This window comes from Neopsephotus bourkii, unplaced genomic scaffold, assembly GCF_033783945.1.
Source record: "Neopsephotus bourkii isolate Nb327-2 ecotype Australia unplaced genomic scaffold, CSIRO-AGI_Nbou_v1 NB_1663, whole genome shotgun sequence".
NCBI classification, from domain to species: domain Eukaryota; kingdom Metazoa; phylum Chordata; class Aves; order Psittaciformes; family Psittacidae; genus Neopsephotus; species Neopsephotus bourkii.
This window is the reverse complement of record NW_026902137.1, coordinates 7,665,971-7,690,377: the sequence shown is the minus strand read 5'-3', so window position 1 is coordinate 7,690,377 and position 24,407 is coordinate 7,665,971. Positions and strand designations below refer to the sequence as shown.

General features: G+C 42.3%; 1 protein-coding gene across 9 annotated transcripts in view; it reads right to left on the bottom strand.

Moving 5' to 3' along the window:
• Positions 1–794: 794 nt before the first annotated feature.
• SULF2 (sulfatase 2) overlaps positions 795–24,407 on the bottom strand; it is a 144,311-nt gene continuing 120,698 nt past the window's right edge. For 8 of the 9 annotated variants that reach the window (XM_061375381.1, XM_061375382.1, XM_061375380.1 and 5 more), the window contains 11 exons: positions 16,288–16,495; positions 10,397–10,640; positions 8,414–8,510; positions 7,428–7,522; positions 5,410–5,469; positions 4,807–4,976; positions 4,213–4,355; positions 3,875–3,998; positions 3,262–3,292; positions 2,922–2,978; positions 795–1,898 (listed from right to left, as the gene is read on the bottom strand). In XM_061375381.1, the coding sequence (XP_061231365.1) occupies positions 1,868–1,898; positions 2,922–2,978; positions 3,262–3,292; positions 3,875–3,998; positions 4,213–4,355; positions 4,807–4,976; positions 5,410–5,469; positions 7,428–7,522; positions 8,414–8,510; positions 10,397–10,640; positions 16,288–16,495 (1,260 nt within the window). In that variant the 3' untranslated portion in view covers positions 795–1,867. The remainder of the gene's footprint in view (positions 1,899–2,921; positions 2,979–3,261; positions 3,293–3,874; positions 3,999–4,212; positions 4,356–4,806; positions 4,977–5,409; positions 5,470–7,427; positions 7,523–8,413; positions 8,511–10,396; positions 10,641–16,287; positions 16,496–24,407) is intronic. The other variant, XM_061375384.1, reaches the window with a different exon arrangement.

The following is a 24,407-nucleotide window of genomic DNA, read 5'->3' as shown; positions in this document are numbered from 1 at the left end:
ACGGGGGATGGCAGACAGCGAATGCCTTTCTCTGGAAAGCAGCAAATCTGTTTCACTGGTGAGTTTAAATTCAGTGTTCTTTACTTATTTGTATAGTCTTCATAATCTAGCAGATGTTTCTGATAATCCATGACTGAAACCAAATCCATGGCTGGATTCAGACAATTGTATTTTACTTAGATTAAAAAAAAAAATCAAAACCTGGGAAGAAAATTTTGGGAAGTGTGTTTGACTTAGATGTGATACAGACAGAAGCTCCAGCCTAGTTTTACTGTCTAACACATCCTGTGAAAACCCCAGTGCCACTTTTTGGAGTGAGGCTTTTTCCTCAGTTCCTAAATTCAAGTATAGTTTTAGTCTGGGGGTGTGGTATCAGAGATCTGTGTCCCTTATGAAGTAATCCCACTAGAATTTCCTGATGTGCAAAGCCAGGAAGGGTTTCAAAATCATTTCGGTGGTGGTGTATCTTTACACGGTGTTTGTAGAAGTGCAAGTTAAGTCTGTGGTTTGGAAATAAATACCTCTTTGTTAAGAGTGAAGGCCACAGTTGGTCGAGTCTGTCACACGAGCTCCCTCCTGCATGTGCCTTGAAAACAGGAGGTTAACATGAAAAATGTATAAATACAAATATCACCTCTAGTGCCTGTACTACAATGTATTTAATAGCATCTTTATGAAAATACTCAAGTAGACTCTGTACACTGTGCTTCTGTAGTAAAATGATGGAGTTTTCCCTTTACAAGCCTTTAAACAGTAACTGTTGTTCAGAACATCTACTGATTTGTAGACTAAACTCTTAACTATATTATTCTTTATTGGCTACAAGTATTGAACTTCTTGGAGCTGCCTTTTTAAAAGTAAATGTCAAAGTTACACTACCAAGCAAATGCTTTCTCAAAGGAACTGTTTTGGTTTTGAACATACAGTATAATATTGCCACATAAAAAAACTTCATACAAATCCGAGTTCATTAAAATTGAAGATGTACATTTACTGAAATTTTTCAGTACTTTAAAAATGGAGAACTCCTGAAATGCACTATGTGACATGAAGTAACATTTGGAGAACTGGTGTGTGGGCATTCCACTCTTTTTATTAACAAAATTCTTCATAACCTGAAGGAATTTCTTTTCAAACAGTATACTGAGCAATATTTACATAACCCCCTCCAAAATCTGGCATCCTGTTAGTCAAGATTTTCCCTAATATTCCTAGAGGTGGCAACAGGATGTACAAGTAGGTGTGGAACTAAAATGTATCCTCAGAGGGAAGCTGAGAAATAGCATGGTGTTGAGAATGTTCAGTGCTGCTCACTTCAGTTCCTGATTCTCTTCCAAGTTCTTTTTCATCATCTCCAGTTAGAAGCAAAATGTTCACATTTTCTAACTGTTGCTTTAGAGTTGTACTTGGCTTTGAAGTGTTTCTCATGACAGCTGCTGATACAGTTGAACTGAAGGGTGGTTTAAGTGTACATCCGCTGTCCCTGCGCACACTGCACACTGCGGCGGGAATCCTCTCTGGGATGTAGCCCTGTCCCCTTTGCTGTCAGTTCCTGGATCAGTGTTAGTGGTGTCATCTCAAAGTAAAACCTTGTGAAGCAGGTGAGGTATAATGCAAAGCAAAAAGCAGGTACAATAGTGGATTTCAGAGACCTGTATTTCTGACAGCATTTCCCATCATTTCACTGCAGGTATTTAGTTCACTCACCAGTGCAAACATTCTATCTAGTTCAGCCTCAAAGTTTATCCAGTCCTCCAGGGTAATGTTGTAATTCTCTCTGAAGTCACACACATTGTCATTTAGTCTGTACATGGACTCAAGTTCTGGCCAGTCTGTATCCTCACGGAGGTGCAGCACTTGGGGGAGGTTAGCCCTCCCATCCTTCCCACAGCTGTCCTCTGAAAAACACAACAGAACATGATTTAGTGTCCTAGGAGGAAGCAGTTAGGTATTTGTCATGGTTCCATGCAGGAAAAAACAACTGAAACACATCATGGACCCCTTCTAAAATTACAGCAGGTATATCACAGAAACAGTCCAACTGCATTTGAAGCTTCACCCTGTACAAAACTTGTATCTCAGTAATTCTAACTTTTGTTTTAGTTCTAAAGCCAGTCTTCAACTAAAGATACTACCACTAAATGAGCAAATCCTCTCTGGCAAGTTGGGGTTGCTGGACTGTGTCTATTGAGGTATCTGTGCATCTTTTTTCACTGAACAATTGGAGAGCATCTCATGATTTTTAAAGAGCTGATGGTTCAACCTTCTTTTGAACAGGAGATTCAGAGACAATAACTGGCATGGCAAAGGTCACTGTTTTTCACATCTTTAAACATGTATGTCACCTTTGGACTCTGGCAAGTTGAAAATAGTATTATCAAATCTTAAAAGGTAGTTAAGTGAAGTGAGTAAAAAGCAAGCTTAGATTTTAGTATGATGTCAGAATGAAACAAAAACTAAAGGTATGGATCTGTCTTGTAGTCAACTCCCTGTTCTAACTTGCACTTTGCTGTGGTTGGATAAATAGCAAGAAAATACATGATCCTCTGAGAAATTGGTTTTATTCTTCCTGGATGGTGTGAAAGACCACGAGGCAGCTGCTACAGATTTGCATTTAGACAAAACCAACATAATGGGCTGAAATTTTGAATGACAATCATAACTGGGTTCTTGAGCATCCACCTTTGCTCATTTGCCCTTGCTCTTGATGCTCCCAGAACATGCACCAAGTGTTTTTGTACAGCAGTAGCTGAATGTATGGTAGCACTATCATAGTTCTTGTACAAGTTAGAGGATTTCCCATTTAAGCATTCCAGAAGAAGAAATGATGATGTTGAAAGTGGTGCTGCATGCAAGGAAAGAAAGGAAGGGAAGGTAGGTAAGTAAAAACCAATGCTTTCTGTGAACTGCTCCCAACTCACAGTGACTTGGCAGATGATGGTCTCTTCACATCTGGCCATTTTCGACGCTGAAACTGCCTAGTTTCCAAGCAGCAAAAGGAGAAAAAAGTTAACCATCACCAAGAAACCCACCAGCACTACAGTCTGAAAGCGAGGAAAGAAGAGTTTAGCCTGAATTTTGATTATAAAGATCAGAACATGCTGTGACATTGAAACAGAAACAGCTCCAGTGTTTCCAAGTAACTGGGTGGGAAGATCTCCCAACTGCCATTCCAGGCAGTGTCCATCCATGGGGTTGCTGATCCCACCCCTAAATCTTTTAGCAGGTAGGTAGTACTTAAAGAATAATAATTTAATATACCTGTACTGCTCATAGCTTCCATCTTTAAGTCCTAGGTGAAGAAAAATTAACAGTGTTACTAACAGAGTAAGGTATCAGGTAAGGTACAACTTAAAACAGACCTAAGAATAGCAACAGATTAACATCCACTGCCTTGAGAAGTATTTCCATATGTGGTAACTGGAGCTTTAACTCTTACATTTAATCCCTTATTGCAGGAAAAAGAAGTTGTAAACTGGGAAAGGAGTCTTGAAAACTTTTCTGTAAATGACCTTCAGTAATGTCTTTAACTGCCAAAACCTGCTGATCTCAAAACATACAGCTCTGGGTGCTGCAGGTACTAAATAAGACCCAAAATTATACTTTGGGCTGTGGTGGACTTGGGTTTTGTTCCTTCCTCATCCCTTTCCCCTGCATCTCAGCAGTACTCGTCACTAACCTATTTCAATATCATTCTTAATTTAAGAAACATTACCTCAAAGTGAACAAATACTGAAGTGTGAGCATGCAGCCACCAGCCCCAGCAGGACATTACCAGTATAAATGAATATTAAAATCCTTTTGACTGATGCAAAGTTTCATAACATTAAGTAAGAAAGAGCCCCATTTTGAGTGTACTAGGAGAGGCACGTACCCAGATCCATGTTCCTGGTTCTTGGATTGCACTGTTTATACCCTTTGCAGCTTCTCAGTTCCATGAGCTGGACATGAAGTTGATTGAGAATGTCTCTATCTAGTGTATTCACTGCGTTAATTAGCTGCAATAAATAGGGATTCTCATTAGTAACTGTTGTTCTCTAGTATCTTTCATATATGGAATATATGTGGTTTATCTGTGACAGAAGAGAAGCCAAATCATGCTACATTAAATGAATTAGGCCTTTGCTATGTCCTCCACCATTACCATGCAATTTCAATTTATCATCAGTAAGGAACAATGATGTATTTCTTGAGCTATCTCTGATCAGGTACCTGATATGGATCAGTATTGAGATCAAAATACTCCAAAAATCCAGTAGCAAATTCACAAAACAGGAAGTTGTGGGTCTCGTTGATTGTCCTCAGGCACCAGTACGTGTTGTTGTTGGCGCTGGTACAGGCACAGAAAGGGCCCACTGCAAATTGAAGAGTTGCAAAGACTGAGCTACACGCTGCTGGCTTTAGCACTGTTTATGATGCCTTTCCCTTTATGGTATTTACTCACAGTTACTCTCCCTCCCACTCCTGAGCTCTGAAGTACAGAATGCCTTCTGGCATCAGCTTCTTGTTCTGTGCACGCCTCACTTGGCAAGGTGCTTCCCCTGGCTTCTCTGGAAGCATTCCAGACAATGAGATCCTACACTAATTGTCCCATTCACAGCATCATCTCTAAGGCTTTTATTAGCAGTTGGTTTTCTTTTTAACTCAGTTGCCTTTTGTGCAAGGATAACACTAACACTGGAACAGATTATTTACTATGAGGAAGGCTTCCTGGCCTTGGCTACGGAGCTTAGACCGGTAACTTCTACTAGCCCAGCAGCCTAGCCAGTACCCGCCTATCAATTACATAGTTTAAAGTATCCTTACATGTCCACAGGGGAGCAGTTTGCCAGTGCTGGTTGTCATGGGTGAAGCAGGTCAGACCTGGCATGCTGCAGGTGTCGTTGTTCTTTATTCTCTTAAGCAGTTTGCGCAGCTTCTTCTTCCGCCTTTGCTCTCGAAGCAGCCACAGCCGGTCTTTCTCCTGTAGGGCTTTCCTGCACACAGGAGGTCATGCAGCTCGGTTATGCTTGGACACACCAAAAATAATGAAGCAGACAGATAGATAATAAAATAAGCTGCTCTGAGGGAAAGACTGAACCAGTAGTTTTTAATTAAATGACTTCCAAATGGCTCTGGATGCAACTCCACAATTCAATGGCACAGATAAAAACCAATTAAGCCAAAAGAGCTTATAGGCTTGTCTGACATCTGTGCTGTGGCATTTCCCCCACCAGGAATCTTACCTCAGAATTCACAAGCATTTCAACACGGGCTTATGTTCCTTCACAGGGTTTTGTGTGTTTCTTCTTTTTAATACAGGAGAAATGAAATACTACTACTTTTACTCAGTTTGTAACTGGTGTGAATGGACAATGTGGTAATAATATCTTTGCATTTCCTCTTTCAAAGGAACAGACTTTCACTTACTTGAAAGGATGAAGACTAGATCCCTTGTGCCTCAGTTTGCTTTTGTGTTTGGAATGGTAACTGGAAAATAAAAACAGCATGGGTGATGAACAACAGAATAGCAACTGCTCCTATTTGTACCACCCTATCACAGTGCAGCTGGAGCAGATTGAAGCCAGTGTCACTGCTCCCTTTAAATTATGCCCCACACCTGGCAGAAGTGCTCAAGGCCAGGTTGGACATGGTTTTGAGGAACCTGGTCTAGTGGAAGGTGTCCCTGCCCGTGGCAGAGGGTTGGAACTGGGTGCTCTTCAGTCTCCCTTCTACCCCAACCATTCTGTGATCAATGAACACAAAGCGGCCTGGCTAGTTCGGGTCAGGCACTTCTGAGCCTTGTGCCGCTTTCTTTCCTTAGCGCGTTTGCGCACAGCGACACCTGGTGCTCTGATCCTGCATTGCAGCAGGTGTCCTCAAACCGCTACCGTTTTCGGTTTTAGTTGGGATTGGTTCTTGTTTCCCTACACGAGACAGATAAAAGCAACGGCTTTATAATTCAGTTACAGCATTTCCTCAACTGACCAGTCCCTGATTAGTACAGAGGATAAAATGACAGCTCACACCACCTTCATGCCATTTTCCCTCTGAATGAAAGGATTTAAATACCAGCTGTACTTCCTAGGGTTGGTTTTTTTCCTCCATTGTTACCAGCTAGAATTTCCAGGAAAACTTCAACAAGATCCATGGAACTGTCCCACCACTGTGAGCTCGGGAGCTGTGAGCTCCATCCTAGCTGGGCTGCTCTACTGGTTTGGCTCTGTCTGCAGAAACTCCTACAAGATTTTGCAGAACTTTCCTTTCTGTGCAATTTCCAAGGTTAAAAACTAAGCAGCTTCAGGCACTGGCACCACCTTCTGACCATGAGGTTACTCCCTGCACACTTCAGCAAAGACAAACTAAGTTCAGTGAATGTTATTTTCTAAAGAGAGCATCAGAACTCAGCAAATGGTCAGACTAAAATTCCCTTCAAGCCAAAATAAATCCTTTAAATTATGAATGCTCCTGGCAGATTGAATGCATTTACAGAAAATTAACAAAGATTATTAAAGAACTGGCTTCACTCAATTTTTTTTATCTCACACACACACTGGTTATTCCATTAACAAATCCTAAATGTTAAAACCTGATTCAGTGCAATTCTGCAAACACTTAAACATCTATAACTCAAATGATTAACTTCATTATTCACCTTAACAATGCTCTGCACAAACGTAAGTGCTTCCTGGATTGGGCCTCAGAAATGTAGCATTCTTGACATTTACTATAAGCCATTCACCATAACAATAGCTTCATCTTTACAGTGTGTATTAAATAAACTCAGCTGTTAGTCCCAGTTTTGAAAGCAGTGCGTTATAAGATGGTAATGTTAACTTTCAGGAGATTTGCCATTTAGAATACTACCGATTTCATTTTAAACCCTTTTTGCCATGGGTTCTGTGTATGGGTTGGCCTAACCCAAAAAATTACATTCTCCATATTTTAGTGGCCTGTTGCTGAAGCTGCATTGCAGAATCCACATGGACTATACCCACTATGTACCTCACGTCTGTAAAGTATGAGGTCTAAGGACTTAAGTGCTATGCTCAAAACCTCATTCTCTTATACCAATGACAGAGAGAAGTGGCATCTGAGGAGGTAACACATCCAGCCCTGAAAAACCCAACTGGAAAAAATTCTCCCATCTTCCCACACCATTATCCCATATGCTTTACACACCCTTCTTTTAAAAGAGATCTGTGTTAACTCTGCTCCATATTGACAAATTGCCCTTGTTGAAAACAAGATTTCAGGAACAAACCCACAGCTTAAAATAAACTCCTGCCTGCTGGAGGTGGGCTTTGTACTCGTGCTGCGTTCCATCTCCCTAGAAAGCACTACACCAGTGTAGGAAGTGGGCAACCACTTAACAAAACAGACTCTGATCTCTCCTGTGATGACAAACAGTTGCACCCCACAAGTAACGACTCTGAAGTGCACAATACCTCATCTTGTTACAGTCGCACTCCTCCGGGCGCTTCTTCTTCAGGTGGCCTCGCACCTCCCTCAGGTTTTTTATTTTGTTCTGCAAGGTTTCAATCTAAACCAAAGTGAAGACACAGTGAAACCAACACAGCCCCAGTCAGTCCTACCCGAACCCGCTCCAGCCCATTCCTGTGTCACCAAATGCTGCTTCTTCACCTCCTTCCATGACTCTCACCCCTGACAAACAGATTATCCACCTTTCCAAAAGGCAACTGCAGCAGGAGGAAGCCTCCTTGGCACCTTTTGCTGCTGGGATTACTGGCTGTGACAGCAGAACATGGCACTGGGAGCATGGGGAGACAGCCTCAGGCAGGGAGCCACTGCTGGTTCCACTGTGGCTCCTGCTCCTGTGCTCTACAGCACATGTGCAAGGGGAGAAAAATTAATGACAAAGATGTCAATGAAGTTTTACAGGCAGATTTCATAGGGCAAAGCATCTTCTGGGTCTTCATATTCACAAGCCTAAAAACAACCAATTCCATTCCAAAGTGCAAGGGTTAAGGAAAACACCAGCAAGCAAAATAAACCTAAAAGCACTGAAACCAATGAAGCTCCCTTTTCCTTGGGCTTCCATTTGGCAGCTGCAGGTGCACTGGGGAGCAGGGCTAATAAGATGTGGAAAAGATCCAGATGAAATTTTTCCCAGGGTGAGGACACTTTAGAAGTCTCTCATTTATCTCATAAGGCTTCTGAGATGTCTCAGCTCTCCCTTCAGCTGCAGCGCTCTCCTCCACTCAGCATCTTCACAACCTTGTAACAACAATTCATTATCCCCGAACTATCTACCCTGAAATCAGCCAGCAAGGTCACAAGGTCCCAGGGAGGGACAAAGACACCCAGAGGCAGACACGCAGGCACACACACAGTCCACATGATCCTGTCAGCCCATAGAAACTCAGGCTAGAAAAACCCACCCTGAAAAGGCACAACTGTGACCAGCACTGACCTCGTGGTCAATATGGAGTTTATGGTCCTTCCAAGCTTGCAGTGACCTGTACAGATCTGTGTCGCACTGAACGGTATCATTCTCCAGGATATAGCACCTTGGCAGGGAAAAGCAAACCATGATCATTACAGTGGCTACACACAGACAACATAAACAGCTGGTTTAATAACACAGCTCCAGGAGAGATGAGAAGCCAGACTGGAAATGACATGCAGAATTCAAAACACCGATGTTCATTCAGGAGAAGCAGGGTGTGCTGTGAGCCAGGGAAGGGGTCTGGGGTTCAGTTGCCATGGAAATTTGTCAGAAGTAGAAAAATTCAAGGAGAATATTCCTATCCAGCAGGACCTGTCAGCTGCTTAATTCCTGTATGGAAATTGTGCTGCACGGAGATCTTGCTTATTCATTAGGCTGCTATATAAACAATCCCTAGTAACTAGCAAGCACTGAAAGCATTATTCCAAAGCAATTTCCTGGGCCATGATTAAGTGATGAGGTAGGGGCAAGAATGAAGTACTTCTTCATAAGAGGTATTACTGCAACAGAAAGGGAGGAGAGGGGGGGAATAGAAATTTTGCTGTTTCCTATAAAAAGGGTAATTTTTTTCAGAGATATTTCCTGACTCCAAAGGCAGGAATTCCTCTGACAATTCCTTATTTTTAACCAGCTTCCGATGCAATCCAGGATTTACAATTTTTTCAAAACCAAACAATAATAAACCCAAGAAACAACCAACCCCCAAAAGCTCCACAAACCAACCCAAAACCAAGCACTTGACAGATTTACCCGAGAAGTTCACAAATACCATGTGCTCATTTTGAATGCTTGTTTCAATTAAAGCTGAGCACTTTCAACACTCCTTTATGCTCTTTAGACCACCTCACCCATGTTGTCCCACTGCTGCCTTTCCTTCAAGTGTTCTGGGGACTTCTCATGCATTATGCACAATGTTCCTGACAGCTCCTTCTATGGGTTTGGGATTCACCCACTAAAGCAGCAAAAAGTCAATTTGACTTCTTCCAGAGGAAAAGCACAACTATTGCTTTATGAGTGCTGAACGCTCCTGAGAGCTGGGGTAAGAAAGAGGCCCAGTTCCCTGGCGAGAATCTCCCCAGTGCATTTCCTCATATTAGGGAGTCTCTAACCCTGTCAACCCTTTGACAAAGTCAAATGGCACCCACCCATTTCCACAGAGCTGACTGGCTCCAGCATGTTTCCATGAGCAAGTCATTAAACAATGTGTTTAACAATAATTGGTGGGTATCCTGATAAATGACAAGCAGAAACAGTGACTAAACCAATAAAGCACAGCTGAAGATACATCAGCCCCTGGGCTTGCACACTGAGCAAAAGGGTTTTAGCTATTAGCATCCAGGCGTTTCCTGCACCTCTCCCTCAGTCTGTTTCATTTCCCAATGCTCCCGGTTCCCCAACTTCATTCATAATACACATTTTCCTCTCCTAGCACTGCCCTGCAGGAAGCTGCAAGAGGCTATTTCCTCCCCGAGGATCAATTTGGTGTTTGAAATACAAACCCGTGTCTGAAATACAAAGAATCTCATGTCTCAATGACGTGAGACCAGGTTACGCTGCAGTCTGAGCCTTTGCTCCTCAGCCAGGCCAGGGGATTCACTCCACATTGGGTTCATGGGTAAAGCATTTCCTGGTTTCACACCAGTGTACACACAACTGCTGCCACCCTTTTCTTGTCCTCACTGGAAGCATGCGTTGCTCAGCCACTGTGGTCTCCAAAGTGCAGAAGACACAAAAAGCACTGCTCTAGCTCTACAGAAGCTTCCTGCTCCTTTGTACGTGACAAAGTTAAACCACAACCAAAAGGTTATGTACAGATAAGAATTTTACAGAAGCTGGACCGGGTATCCAAAAGGGACACAAGGTGCTGATCACAAGCTCACACACCCATTTCTGCAAAGCAGCCACTAAGGCAGCAAAAGCTTTTAGAAACACACCACGTGCACTCACCTGTGGGTCACTTTTATCAGGTTAGGGGCTGCATACTCTGCAATGCCACCAGTGCCGCTGTACTCCCCCATGTCTTTATCTTCCTCCTCACGAAGAGCAGCCCTCTGCATCCTGTGCCTCCTGGAGATGTTTCTTGGTATGACAGGCTGGTATCCATCCTCCAAACCCACATTATAAACAGCTCCACCCAGCTCAACAGATACAGAACGAATAGAGCGATTCCGGACATAGCTTGGTTTGTATTCTGCATGGAAAAGCAAGTGAAGGGATTAAGAGGAGGAGAAACATCATGTTACAATTTGGTCCTCTTTGTGGTTCTGGGGAGGAAAAAAGAGCCCACACTGTTCCATTCGCAATTAACTGGATGACAAATGGTGCTTCTTGCAGCTGCCCTCTGAGCCTGCTGCCCCATTACCTTTTGTAGGGCTAGACAACTCGTGGGGCATGAGGAGAGGGCAGATATAACGCAAATGCACAAGGATGGCTGAGGGGAAAGAAACCGTCCTGGTCTCGTACCACTTCGAGAGCAGCTCAGAGGCTCTGCTCTTCCCCGCAGAGTCACTAGATGGCAGTCACGCCTTGGCAAGTAACCGCGACAGTCACGACTGCAAGGCCTGAGGTCACCCTTGCAGAGCAGCTCTTCTGTTTCCTCCTCTCCAGCGCACAAAGCTCCACACAAGGATTCCTGCAACGCTTTCCTGAGGTTGCCCCAAGTACTCCCAGTGTTCAGCCTGAGCCTTTACCCAACTCTGTGCTCATTTTTCGAAGTAAGATGCTTGACTGTTTGAGGAGGGATTAATATCCAAACCTTTCCTTTTAGCCACATCCAATTCTTTTCTTTCCAAGTGTGTTCCTAACGCGCAAACCAGTCAGTCTCTACACAACACATCACCCTCCAGTGCTGTGCACTCCTGCCAACTGCCTCTGCACTTGCAGCCCAAAGGCAGAAGGAAGCATTTGCTATGAATTGTCACTAGGCAGCAGGAGATTCTCACTCATCTTTTCCCCATCATTGCTTTCCAAAGTTCTCTGGCCCAGCTCAAATCCCCAGAGCTCCTCTTCTGTTTGGTCTGGAGTGATGCAAATGTATATGGTTATGGAGTCTAAACCCATATCTAAACTTCCCTGCTGTATGACAGGGTCCATCTCTGACCTTATTTCCTGCTCACTGCCCATAACTGCTGAGTCACTCATTGCAGTAAGCATAATCACCTCCTTGCTTGACAAAGAAGTACAGATTAAATACCACTACCTCACTTTTCCCTGGCCAGTGCCTGGGTCTTTGCTCTGTACATGAGGCTTGGAGTCATCTAAGGCATTGCTGGAAACAATGAAGTCCTGTGGCCCTTCCAGTCACCTCTCCTTTACACAGAGCTGAAACCCACCACACAGCCCACCAGACAGGACCTCCTTATCCAAGCTGTAAGGGGAAAACTCTACCAATGCGCCAAAGCAAAGAGCAATCTTCCTTGCAATCCCAAGCTCCACAGAAAAGCCAGCTTTCTCTCTAAGATAATCTCCCCAGCAAAACAAGCAGAGAAAAAGGAATGGGAGGTAGACCTACCTACATTGACAAAAGACATACTCATGTCAACTGGAATGCTTTGGCATTAATGCAGAGTGACTGTTCAAGAAGCCTCACATTAATTCCGAATAGATCGCAAGGTCTCAAAAGCCATTTTGCAGACTGTGGGAAGGGAAATAAACATCTCCTCCCACCTGAATTTGGTCCAAACACTATATTCTTGTCAGCGCCACACACAGAAAGTGGAACGCCAGCTGGATTGTCTGGCTCTGCACATTTTCCACCTGTGGTTCCGAGTTTATTGCTGATACTAAGCCAGGTGAGTCACTGCTGAAGGGAAAAAAAAAACCCAGAAGACCAACCCTATTTTAGGCACCCATTCAGGAAACATTTGACTAAATGAGAAGGAAACTCCCATCTTTTCAGAAGTAGGAGGAAGTTCCAAAAAGCTACACCCTAACAATTATATTCAATGTATAAACTCCCACTTCTTTAATTGTTCCCTCATTTCATCTTGTTAAGTTCAGCCAACTCACAATTTACCTTCCCCCCAAGTCGAAGAGGCCAATCCAGCATGCTGGACCTCAGCAGATACCTGCAGGGAACTGCCGTCTGCACACGTCCCTGCAGAACCGAAGCCAGGAGTTCCTCCTCCAGTGCAGCCAAACAGACCCAGCCTCCCAACCAACAAATTGGTCTGGAGTGGGGCAGCTCTGAGTCAGGAAGGACTTGGTGTATCGCTGCCTCCCAACGTGCTCCCCACAGTGCTCACTCAGAGCTGCCCTTAGAACCAAACTCCATCATTTTCAGAGGAAATGGTTTAGAATACATAATAAAATCAATACCCATCTGTGCTGGGCTCTCCCACCTGCAAAGTGCACTGCAGGCATAAATACCAGCCTCTAATTACTTATTAGTCAATCCTCCCCCAGGTTTAAGTTTTCCTCTCCAATTCATTACCTGGGTACACAGGCCGCAAATAAAGCAGATCTGGGGCTCTTAAATATTTGGCCCAAAGCACCTCTACTCCCTTTTTCAAGTTATTAAAGCTTGGCTCTGGTAAACTATGAGTCCTGATGCCTCTTCCTCTGCTCTTACAGGAGCCAGTTGTCTTAGAGATGGCACTGCTAAGCAGCTGCATCCTCAGAACTGAGTCAGGAGCAATTTACACCTGAGCAAGCCATGTTTCAGTGCCCCACACAGCCAGTTGTGGCTTCTTGGGCCACCTGAAAAGCATGCCCATTTTTGCTAGAGCCTCAAAGGAAGCATTCTGCCCTGGGCCAGATTATACCATGGTCTGGAGAAAAAACACACTGGATTTTTCACCCCTATTTTTTGGTAGAATCTCATGTTTCAACACTGCCTAGAGAAAGCACAAACTGCAGTATCCAAAATTATTATTCAACTGAATAAAGCAACACAATCTTGTATTATAAAAACATCGATTTCATATCTGACATAAATATGCCCAGCCTTTGAATTTAAATTTAAGTCACTCAAGCCTTATCACTTATTTTGCAGCCACCAAATCAATCACGTAAGACTGAGATCACTTGGAAATGATAATTCTCTCAGGGATAACTGGGAAGACTGTAGCCTACTGTAAGCACTGTATGGCATTTTCCCCAAAGCAGGAGCACTGCAGAAGGCAGCTCATGCTCTTCCCTGTGGACACTTAGTCTATGCACATATTTTGGACATGATGTATTTTCCAGCATCACAATGATGACAGAATAAGCCAGTATGCAAGGATGCATCTCCTACATGTGCCACAAGGAAAATACCCACCGCCAGCCTCATGAATTCCTGTTTTATGTAATGTCTATGTGTTTTCCAGAATTATATAGCAAACAGCATTTTCTGATCATAGAACAGTTTGGGTTGGAAAGGACCTTAAGATCATCAAGTTCCACTCCCCCTGCCATGGGCAGGGACACCTCACGCTAAACCCTGCCACCCAAGGCTTTGTCCAACCTGGTCTTGAACACCACCAGGGATGGAGCATTCACAACCTCCCTGGGCAACCCATTCCAGTGCCTCACTACCCTCACAGGAAAGAATTTCATACAGCACCAAAGTAAAATCAGACACTTTGGAGTCAAAGTTTTGGAAATATCTCTGGATCTAGGAAGCCTGATGAAGGCTCAGATATTTTCTTGGCCATTACGTACCTTGGGAGCTCTACAGATCTTATTCTGAAGCTGTGTCTTTAGAAATTTCAAAGAGGAAAAAAAAGCAACCCCAAAACCACGTTCTTAAATCCAATTTCTCAAAAGTGCCATTAAAAATTACACTCCAAATGCATTATCTTTAAAGTAACTGATGTTATTTTCTTTTAATGACAAAAAAGGTCATTTTGCTCCAGCATTGAGACCACCTCAAAAGAAAAATGAATGACATGAAAATTGGAATAAAGATGCACTAGCCCCTTTGTACACACTTCCGTTTGTTGTTTACAAATCTGTGTGGCCTATCATCATTTCTTTACATGCAGCTTAATAACTCCTTTAATCACATGCACTTGTTCATCACAGGATGAGGAGATTAAATCCATAGCAAGAAAAACATAATAGACCATAACACAGCCAAAGACTTTAAGAGCTATTACTTTAACCTTTCTTCCTACTGCAAAGCTTTGTTTCATCTTTCTTATAAAAATAAAAACATAGTCAAAAAATAAAGAGGATACAGAGATGCAAACATTCCTGACACCTAAATCCAGATGCACCAAACACTAATGGCTTATGTGCTTCTAGAATGTTAAAGCTTTGCAGGCAAATTGTGTATCTGTATATAGACCAAATGGCAGGCCCGACCCTGTGCTGCAACTGGCTTTACTCAGTTTAGAAAACACTGTTGCCTGCTAAATGCACCCGAGCACCTGACAATGGGTCTGCACCATCCTTGCATTAGAAAGTAATTATTTTATCAAAACATTTGGTGTTCCAGCCCCTCTATCAGCAATTCAGTCTGGTCTTAAGACCACGCGTTCTCACTACACATGACTGGTTTTAATCTTTCTGAAAGACCAATCCTCATACCCCCATTAGGGTTTGTAACATGCTGGATGCACCCTAGAAGCAGGGCATCCAATTTAGCTTTCTGCAAATGACTGTAGATTAGAATCCATCAAAATTGCTCTCTGCAAATCCATCTCTATTGTGCATGACAGAAGGGAGCTATCAGGGTGTTTCCTATTGCTGTGAGCTAAAGCATTAATGTGGATGTGACCCTAACTCAGTTTGAAACTTCTGTTTTCTGTTTAGCTATTGTTCAGTCTGATGAACAGCATTTACCAGCACTCAAATATGTCTGCAGTCTGATCCCATGCACCCCCTAATTCTGAGAAGCCAACTCCAAAGGTGCCCTCAGAACAATGCAACCCAGCACAGCTGCACTTCATCACAAATCTCATGGAATGGGTCATAAAAATCCAAATACACATTATGGGTAACCAAGTCTCCCTCTTGCCATTCACAAGCCAGCGAGCCACTGTTCTCGATAAGCTGTACAGAGAAGCCTTGGTGTGGTACCTTGTACTGCTTTGTGCTCATTTCAAAATTAGCTTAGTAGGTACTAATCAGCTTGCAAGGCAAATATAATGGGAGAAAATCAATTTAAACTCTCTGTTTGAAGCTTGTGCCAGGTCATTATACAGAAAGACTAATCTGCTAAATAATTAAGGCTCTGTATTCGTGGAGTGAGACGAAAGAAGTATTACAAGTGAATAATAATTCTGTGCTGCCGTTTGCCTCTTTAGTCTATAATTAGACTACGTACTTCAAATATAGATGTTAGCCTGACTAAGGTTTAACCCAGAGCCAGTGAAATGGGCTTTCTGAAAAAGCACCCGGTCTGTGCCAAGGAAACTAGAAACAGTCATCCCCTTTGGACGTGATCGCTGGTTAAAAGTCAGCCTTGTCTCTGCTGGCTGAGCACAAGGAAAGGATTTTAGGAGCGAGCAGCTTCTGTGGCAAAGCACAAGCATCCTTATTAAAAATAAATTACTGCAGTAACAGCTCTAAGCCTTGCAGTAGCTACTGAAAACTGGGCTATCTGCTGTAAAACACTGTTCATGTTTCATGGCCTATGTAACAACGGGCTACTTGCCGCTTCAGTGTGTGTACTGTGGTCCCCAGCTTCGAAAGACATAAATACTGAGCCCTGTTTTGGATCAAAACACTCCTCTTTCCTACAGACAGGGATATTTTCAAATCTCATTGTCCAATATGAGACACTCTCAAACTTACACAGTAAATATGATGATAGAATCCAATGCCTATGAAAACCAGGACAATTACATGTGCTAGTGAACAAACTCCTTAGTTTTCTAAGGCAGAGACAGAAGATACAGGGGGTCACTTACTTTTCTTGGAGAAGAGTTTCTTTCTCCGTCCGATGTGGCTCAGCTTGTATTCATTCTCTTCGCAGTTGCAGTCTTCATTATTCCTGCTGTAATACTTGGGTAAAATATTGGAGGTGCCTTTGCTGTTGCTGGCAGCTGCCAAGTTCGCCATTCCCTTGCACTTGTGTAGCTTGAGCTTTCCACTGGCATCTTCCACACACTGCCATTTCTGGAAGAAAAATCTGGTCATTAAAACTGTCCCAACTGTGCTTTGTCTAATGGCCAGCTCCAGCAATCTATCAGAGCCTCCTCGTTGTAGTAAGCTGGGGCTCATCTATCACCTACTACCAAAACCCATTTTTTGTAATCTTCCCTTTTCAGGCAAAACAGGAACTCTTTGCAATACTTCCATTTGTTTCTGATTGTTTCCTGGAGGCAGAACAAAAGGAATTTCTTAACAGAATCAGTACTACAGGTAGAAATATGGAGATCACAAGTGACAATTTTCAGAAGAATAACTGTGGCGTGAATCTAGGAGGTTCAAGCCTTACCCACAGGTTTGAAAAGAATCCCTGCCTACCAGGAAGTGTGTTTGTCAGGTTTACAGGAATCTATGTCACTATTATGCCATTAAACCAAGCTTGTGGCCTGCAACTCATCTGAGCCCCATCCCATACTCTACAAGAAGGGAAAATCTTTTTGGAGGAGTCTCTTTCCTCATTCAAATGCCTGGTGGTGGGATGATTTTATCCAAGTTTTGGATTCCTTTACTGTAAAGGATCTGATCTGAGTTGGGTATTTAGACTCACTCTGCAATCAAAGAAGAGGACTAGTTACTTCCAGGTTATAATTCCCTTCATCCTAAGGCAGCCATATAAAAGAGGTAAGAAACAGGACTGCCCTGCAGAAGTGCCTGTTTCTCTTCACTGACCTTTAGAAGGGTTGGTATGGCTGGATCAGCTATAGAAGTCTGTAATTAGAAGAGTTTAGCTCCATACTGAGTCTCCATATTTATCTCCATGTTGCTCTTCACAGCTTTTCCCATCCAACACCCCTGGGCTGACTAGCACTGGTGAGCTGCACTGGCTGCCTATGAAGCGAGAACCCCCCCCCTCTTCCACTCAAGACTACAGAGAATCTCCTCTGTGATCTCCAGCTCCTTTTGTTGCTCAAAACCTGAAGTAACTTGCTTATAGTTCCTGTGTGCTGCTCTCAGAGCTGTGCCAAGGGCAAGGGAGTTATAGCCACCTTCAATCTGGCACAGAAGTTCCACCCACTTCCCAGGTACATCACAGAACAATTTCACCTAGTCCTTTATTTACCAACATGCTGCTAGCTACAGAGCTAGGCTTTGAGATGTGCAATGCCCCCCTCACAGAATCAGTTGCTACTGCTTTAAACAGAGTGCCTCAGAAACACTTGAGCTTTTTGCTGAGTCTTGAGAGGCGTTCCTTTTTTTCCCTATTGCAACAGCCGAAGTCTGTGCCTCCAGGACTCACTGGAATATTGAAAATTTTCCAAATAAAAGAACAGAAGGAAAAACAGCAACAGCTCCCAAGTGAGATGGCATTTTACTGCAGCCTGCAGCTCTACAAGGCAGATTCAGTCACTTCAGTTCCCATAGAGGTGTACCCAGGCTGAGACAACAAAGCCTACATCTTCCATTGAAGTTCACTCCATTGTTTGCATGATGACAAAGCAAGAAAATAGTATTGTGCTTTTACGCTACAGAATTTAACAGGAGTCAGAAGTGAACTGGCCAGTTAAAGTGGATTTATCTATGTCCACAGGACAGCCTCTCATTTAAAATGAACAGTTTTATGGTGTGTCCACTTATTTCCTCAGACAATTGGATGTCAAGTCTCCAGGGCTGTAATTGCTTCTTAGGTGCAGATACCGTTTTCAACCTACTGTATGACCTAAACTTTGCACTGATGCAGATAAACCCGGCTTAACTTTCAGCACAAGAAGTCATAGGAAATCAATGAGAGATACTGACAATGACACCTGAATCAGACATCTTTGCATGACTGTCCTCATCAGGAAAGCAGGACACACTTACCTAGAGGGAGTGTAGAGCAAAAACAGCCTTTGAAGAATGAATTGCTGAGCCTTAATTTATTATTTTTTAGAAATGCCTAACACTGACTGAGGCACAGAGTAAGGCTTGCAGGAAAAGTTACTTACTAGAATAAGCAATGGTTTCTTTCACAATGAAAAAAAGATGTAAAAATGTTTGTTGCTGTTTCCCATTTCAATTCACCTGAATCTTATTTTTAAAAGCATATGAACAAACTGCATTTTCTGCTCAGCAGAGCTCTATGCTGTAGGTGTCTGATACATGAAAAATGAAGATTCAACAGAGGGCAAGTTAAATGCCATGAGGAGAACTACTGTAAATAAGTGCTCTGATGTGTGGCCCAACAATATTTTTTCTCTATTTCTTTCATCTCCTGTCAAGAAAAGTGATGCTCATTTTTCCCCTCCAGGTGAACTGGAAAAAATCCTTTAATTTTTGGTGCAGTTTAAATCTTTCCAAGGCAGCTGTATGCTACAGTGAAAACACCTTAAAGGCTTTGCTGGAAGGGCACGCTGTATGCATTAACTGGCCCACTGCCGAACAACCGCAGTGCAGAACTACATAAATGACTCCAAAAGCAAACACTGAACACATGGGGGGGGGAGAAAGGGCAAAGGAAAGTCCAAAGCTTTTACTTTTTCCCCAGAATAGCTATGGGTACGTGCATGAATGTATCTGGGATTCAACAACTCTCCCTTGGTCTGCTTGTAGGTACAAATGCAAATTGTCTATATTAATTTCAGTCATTTTCACAGGATGCTTTCAAGCTTAGGAAAAAGGACAGCAATTGCAAGGGAACTGTGGAAACCTTGGCTTGACAGTGAAGAAGCTTTAAGCATTGTGAATTTTGGCATTTGAAATCCATTTCTACTGCACAGCATACCATCACACAGAAACCTGTGTCAAAGCCTAGAAGCGACTAAGTTATTTTGTAAGAAGTAATCACATAAATAATTAAATTACTGTATGAAGAACTCCAGAGTGCCCCAGAGATACTTTGGCTCACAGGTATGATGATAACCATCCAGCAGCAAAACTTAATTACATGTACGGATTAACTCAGCCAGTCAGGAAAACAAAGTGACCTTAGTTCACTACCTGCCCCTAACTTTTCAGGTCTTTTCTTCATTAGGCCAAAAGACATGCTCCTAATTCAAGTCCTATAGCTCATAACATCTCGCAAGAGCTAAGTCTGGAAAAGGAGGGCACTTTCATTGCATAAAAGTCAGTGGAAAACCCAAACTCCCACACAATCTTCCTCCCAGCTCATATCAAAACTCCAAAGGAAGACCCTTGTTTTCCTCCTGCAAAGCCTTGCAGAACAGCTACTCATACCACCATATAAATGGCTTTTGCAATATGTCCTGAAGTCCATCAAGCTCACATTGTGCTAAACTTTCCAGACACCTCATTTAATCATTAGAGTCTTTCCAGCTGGAGGTTTCCCACCATCCTTGGGCAGGCCAAGTTAGCTGCTGTGCTTGTGCTTTCTGCCACCTACTGTGCTGGGCTTGTTCTAACATTTCTACTCCATCCTCTACCTTACCTCCCACTGCACAACACATGCTCCTCAGTTATTTGTCTGCAAAGCAGAAGAGTCTGGGCTTTAGTTTAATAGAGAAATTGGTGTTACTGAACAGAAATCTTTTCAAAGATATACTGCAAAGGCAAAAAAAAAAAAAAAAAAGACAGACAGATTGTAACATATATTCTCCCCTCCAGCCCAAACTACTGCTCTATGTACAAGAGTTAACACAAGAGTAAATGAGGACTTCAATATCTGTGAAACATGAATCTTAACAGCAGCAGTTGTAGACTGAACAGCTGCCCTGTTTTCCTCCAGTAACACTATTCACCTTGAACATGCTAATGACCCCTCAGCAGAAAAAGACATGTTGTATTTTTCAGTGTGTCAAAACCCCATTATTTCCTTCACAGCCCCCCCATCACCATGAAGTGTTTTTTGCATTATTGTGCACCAACGTCGTCTTACTGCTACAGCAATCACAGATGTTAATCCAAAGTCATTACTTGAGGCCCCAATCAGAAATAAATAGCCATGACCTTCCCATAGGATTTTTTTTTTCCTACAATTCACTCATTTCCCTGAATCTCTCTCAATTGACATTGTTTTCTTTGGCGGAAAAGGGATGATCACACAAACCTTGCTAAGAAAAGATTCCAGTTGAAACAGAGTTTTCAGAGCTGAGCCCTAAATCATCATGCTGCGTCTCATCAGTTCCTCTTTTTGTTAAGCGAAAGAGATTCCATTCCTTTTTACAGAGAAGGGAAAAGTGAAACTGTCTGATCAGTCAGCTGCCAGCAAGGCTCCCTCCCTAGCAGTTTTAGGAACACAGCCTCTAGGAATCAAAGTTTCTGCAGGATAATAAAGCCCTCTGTCCCTGCCAGCAACCTGACAAAAACACTTCAGCAGTATCCGTCACCTTTAGTTATGTGGATGCTGTCTGAACCCCACACTTGCTGCCACACTGGATGGTGAGCCAGAAGCTGCTTTGATGGCTAGAAACATTCTGACTTCCAGTCTAAATTGATTTATGAGTAGTAAGGATACATTTTTCCTTGTATGAAACAGTACAGTCACAGTTTAGGTAGTAGGAAACAGCTGAAGTTACAGTTTAGCTCTTCTTTGTTGTGGTTTGCTCCTTGTGTTATTTTTTATTGGACTAATGAGGACAAAAGAGCAAAAGCCAAAGACAGAAGCAAGCCCATTCCTTACAGAAGGCAGTTCTACTGCTCATGCTGGCAGCTTGTCCTTACAGACTTCACAGTCAAATTTCCCATTGTTTGTCTCCTACACATGACTGCTTCTCTGTCCTTGTTGACTGAAAATAATCGGCTCATGTTTTCTGTATAACATCTCTTAGGTTCATGCAGACAGGTTCCTCTCTCCTCAGCTATTTTTTGGACAGTTCCTTACCTCCTCCCAACAGGTATTATTTTCTTAATCTTTTAACATTTTGTTTGGGTTTCCCCATACCCTCTTTCCAGTTTATCTATTGGCAACAAGAGCCTGGTTTCCTCTATGCCATGCAATATCTAAATAGCATTGCCTCGTCTTCATTCTAACTGGACATTATTTCATTACACTGACTCGTCATATTTGGCGATTCAGACCTTTGGGCTCTCAGCTCAAGTTCAGTTGTCACACACTACAGATCACTTAAACCTTAAAATTCTAAGACAGATGAACAATTTATTGACAGAAAATGTGGAGGGTGCTTTTTAATGCCACAAACAGCAGCTGAACCGGGGCAGGTGGGACAATCAAACCTGAAAAATCAGGTATTCTGCTAAATTTATGATTACAATTATAATTCATTTATTATTAATATAATAATTGGTTTGTGGCATCAAATGGTCCCAGCTGCTGTGTTAGGTACTGCAGAAGGAGTGAGTGCAGCCCAAGCAGAAATTACATTAGCGGTGGAGGAAAAGCCCAGCAGCACCAAAATGGGAATCAATTTGTCTGAGGTCCCACAAGGAGTCTGTAACAGTTCTGAGACCAAAGCTAGTCTCGTGACCTCCAGCTCATTCCCTAAACTAAACTGAACTAAACTACACTGCTTCTCATACTGGGATAGTTAAAAATTTGGGGGGTTTATTAAATGTTGATATTGATTTTGGGAAGCTACTTGCAACAACCACTGCTGTAATGGCAAGGAGTTTAAAAATCCCAGTTAACAAGAGATTGAAATTCCTTCATTTTGTGAAGCAACAAGGAAAAAACCACGTAATAAAATAGCCTCTGGAAAGCATTATAGGCTATTTCTGGCTAAAGGAGGAAAACAATTTTGTTAATTACAATCCCTGATAAGGAAGACAACCCCTGAATAACAGCCTTAATAAATCATCATGATTTTAATTTTCATGGTTTGTTGCCTCCTAATTTTATCAGTTTGAGGGCTGATAAAATTTTTAATGTATGAAGTTATCAACAAGTCATTTCTTGTTGCAATCACAGGTTAAGAACCTGATCCTGAAAGTTGCTGAGCATGTGCAACTCACACTGGAATTCAGGAACTCCATTTGCCTAAAGAGCTATTAAAATTATCTGGACTCTAGCTGCCTTGATACGCTTCACTTATCAACAGAACTTGCATTCTTTAGTAACCTCAGGATATCTCTGCTAGGTACAAAACAACCAGACAACCACAAAAGATAAATCAAAAACTTTTTGCTCAGTTTTTAAAGAAATTCCTTATAAAACCTGACTTCATTTCTTAGGTCTGGCTGACATAAGTTCAAGCTGTAATGCCCTCAGGAAAAGGAGAAAAATATAAGTACTTTTTTCTGCTGCTCCACCCTTGGTACTAAGCAATGGCTAATAAAAAACATTGCTAGCCATTGGCAGGCATATGGTCTAGAGGTACCACTTATGAACAGCTGTAGGAAAGCACACACTGATCAGAGTAGTTTTCATCACTGCTATACCATGCTATGTCAGAGAACTGGGTGACATGATTTTACTGCTGATACCTTCATGCCAGTTGCAAAAGAATATCCCTTCATGATCCTGGTACATCACAAAGCAATCAGAGGGAAGACTGTGTCAAACCTTTCATCTGCAGAATATCTGAAGGAAACAAAGTGCAAAGTTTGGATTTTGAATGTCCTCCTGTGCAAACTGTGCTATAAAATGATATTTTAAATGCTATTTAAAGCGATATTCTACTTGGATAAGATTTGCACATAGAGTTGTGAAAATAAAAAGGATTTGAAAAAAAGACAAACTGTTTTTCTTTCCAATTTAGCAATATTATCATGCTATGGTCTGCTAAAGACAAAACAAATTTTGGGGTTGTTTGGTTTTGTTTTTTTTTTCCACACATACAGCACAGATTCCCTATAACAATCAGCACTGCTGCAGGTATTGCATGTTTTTCAAATGTGCTCAAAGTTGGCAAATGACTTAGAGGGGGATTTTGTGCAGCTGTTGTTATGATACTGAGGAGTTGCTGGGAATACTCTACCAAGCAATGCTGATATCATAATTGGCTTCACAAAAGCACATTAATGCAGGCCGCCAGATAAAAGTGGGTCAGCTTCCACTTACCAGCCAGTTTGGAATGAAAGGCCGAGCTACACTGAAGAGAAAAAATTTGTGTGGAAGCCATTAGGTACTAGGATAAATGTTTTTTATTTCATGTGGGAAGAAAGAGCTCATCTCTTTTAAATCCTTGAATATAAATGCTGAGCTGCTCTTTCATCTGAGCCTACAGTCACCCTTTGTTGGATGCAAATAACTAACACAGACCAAGCCCTTCTAACTGAAAAAGAAAACATGGCAACACACAAATTCCCATTGCACTCAGAAGTATTTACATATATTAGTATTGCCAAAAAAAAAATCCCACATAATGGACACTGAAACAAGGTTTTAAACAGCATGAATAGCCTCATCTCCATGGTCCTGGTGCTCTCTTATCAAAACGATTATAGGTCAAGGAGGGTGACAGATTTGCAAAGGAAGAGCATTTTGTGGTGATAGAACTGTATTCACAAACTTGCGTGCTCACAAAGTGGAATTTCAAAATCTCTATCTCGCATTCAAAGCTTTCTTTACCTCTCCTTTACTCTAAAAAGCTCTGTCCTCATCTCTTCTCATTCACTCCCCTTCTGAGTCTTTGTCCTCCTCATCTCCTGTTCACACTTGATTCCCTGGCACTGCTCAGACTCCTCTGTGCATGGAATAGCAGCCCCCCCAAACTTAAGTCAAAAGAAAGGGTCCAAATGACTTTATCAAGCTTTCACCTAATTATGACCCAGACTTTTGTTCATCTTTGCACTAGGATATGAAAATTCACCTTTTGCACTGAACACTCCAGACACTGTTAAATGCACAATCATAAAGTGTCCTGCAGGATCAGGGGACATCTGCTAAATAACCACTGTATCTGTATACCATAAACGCCCACAAGGCAGTGCTATGTTATTCATTTGGACTTGTTCTATACTACGCAGAACTGTGAACAGCACCAGCAAACAGACAACACCTATTTGTCATCTGAAAAGTTAAGTCTTGCTTCGCTCTGAAAGGACT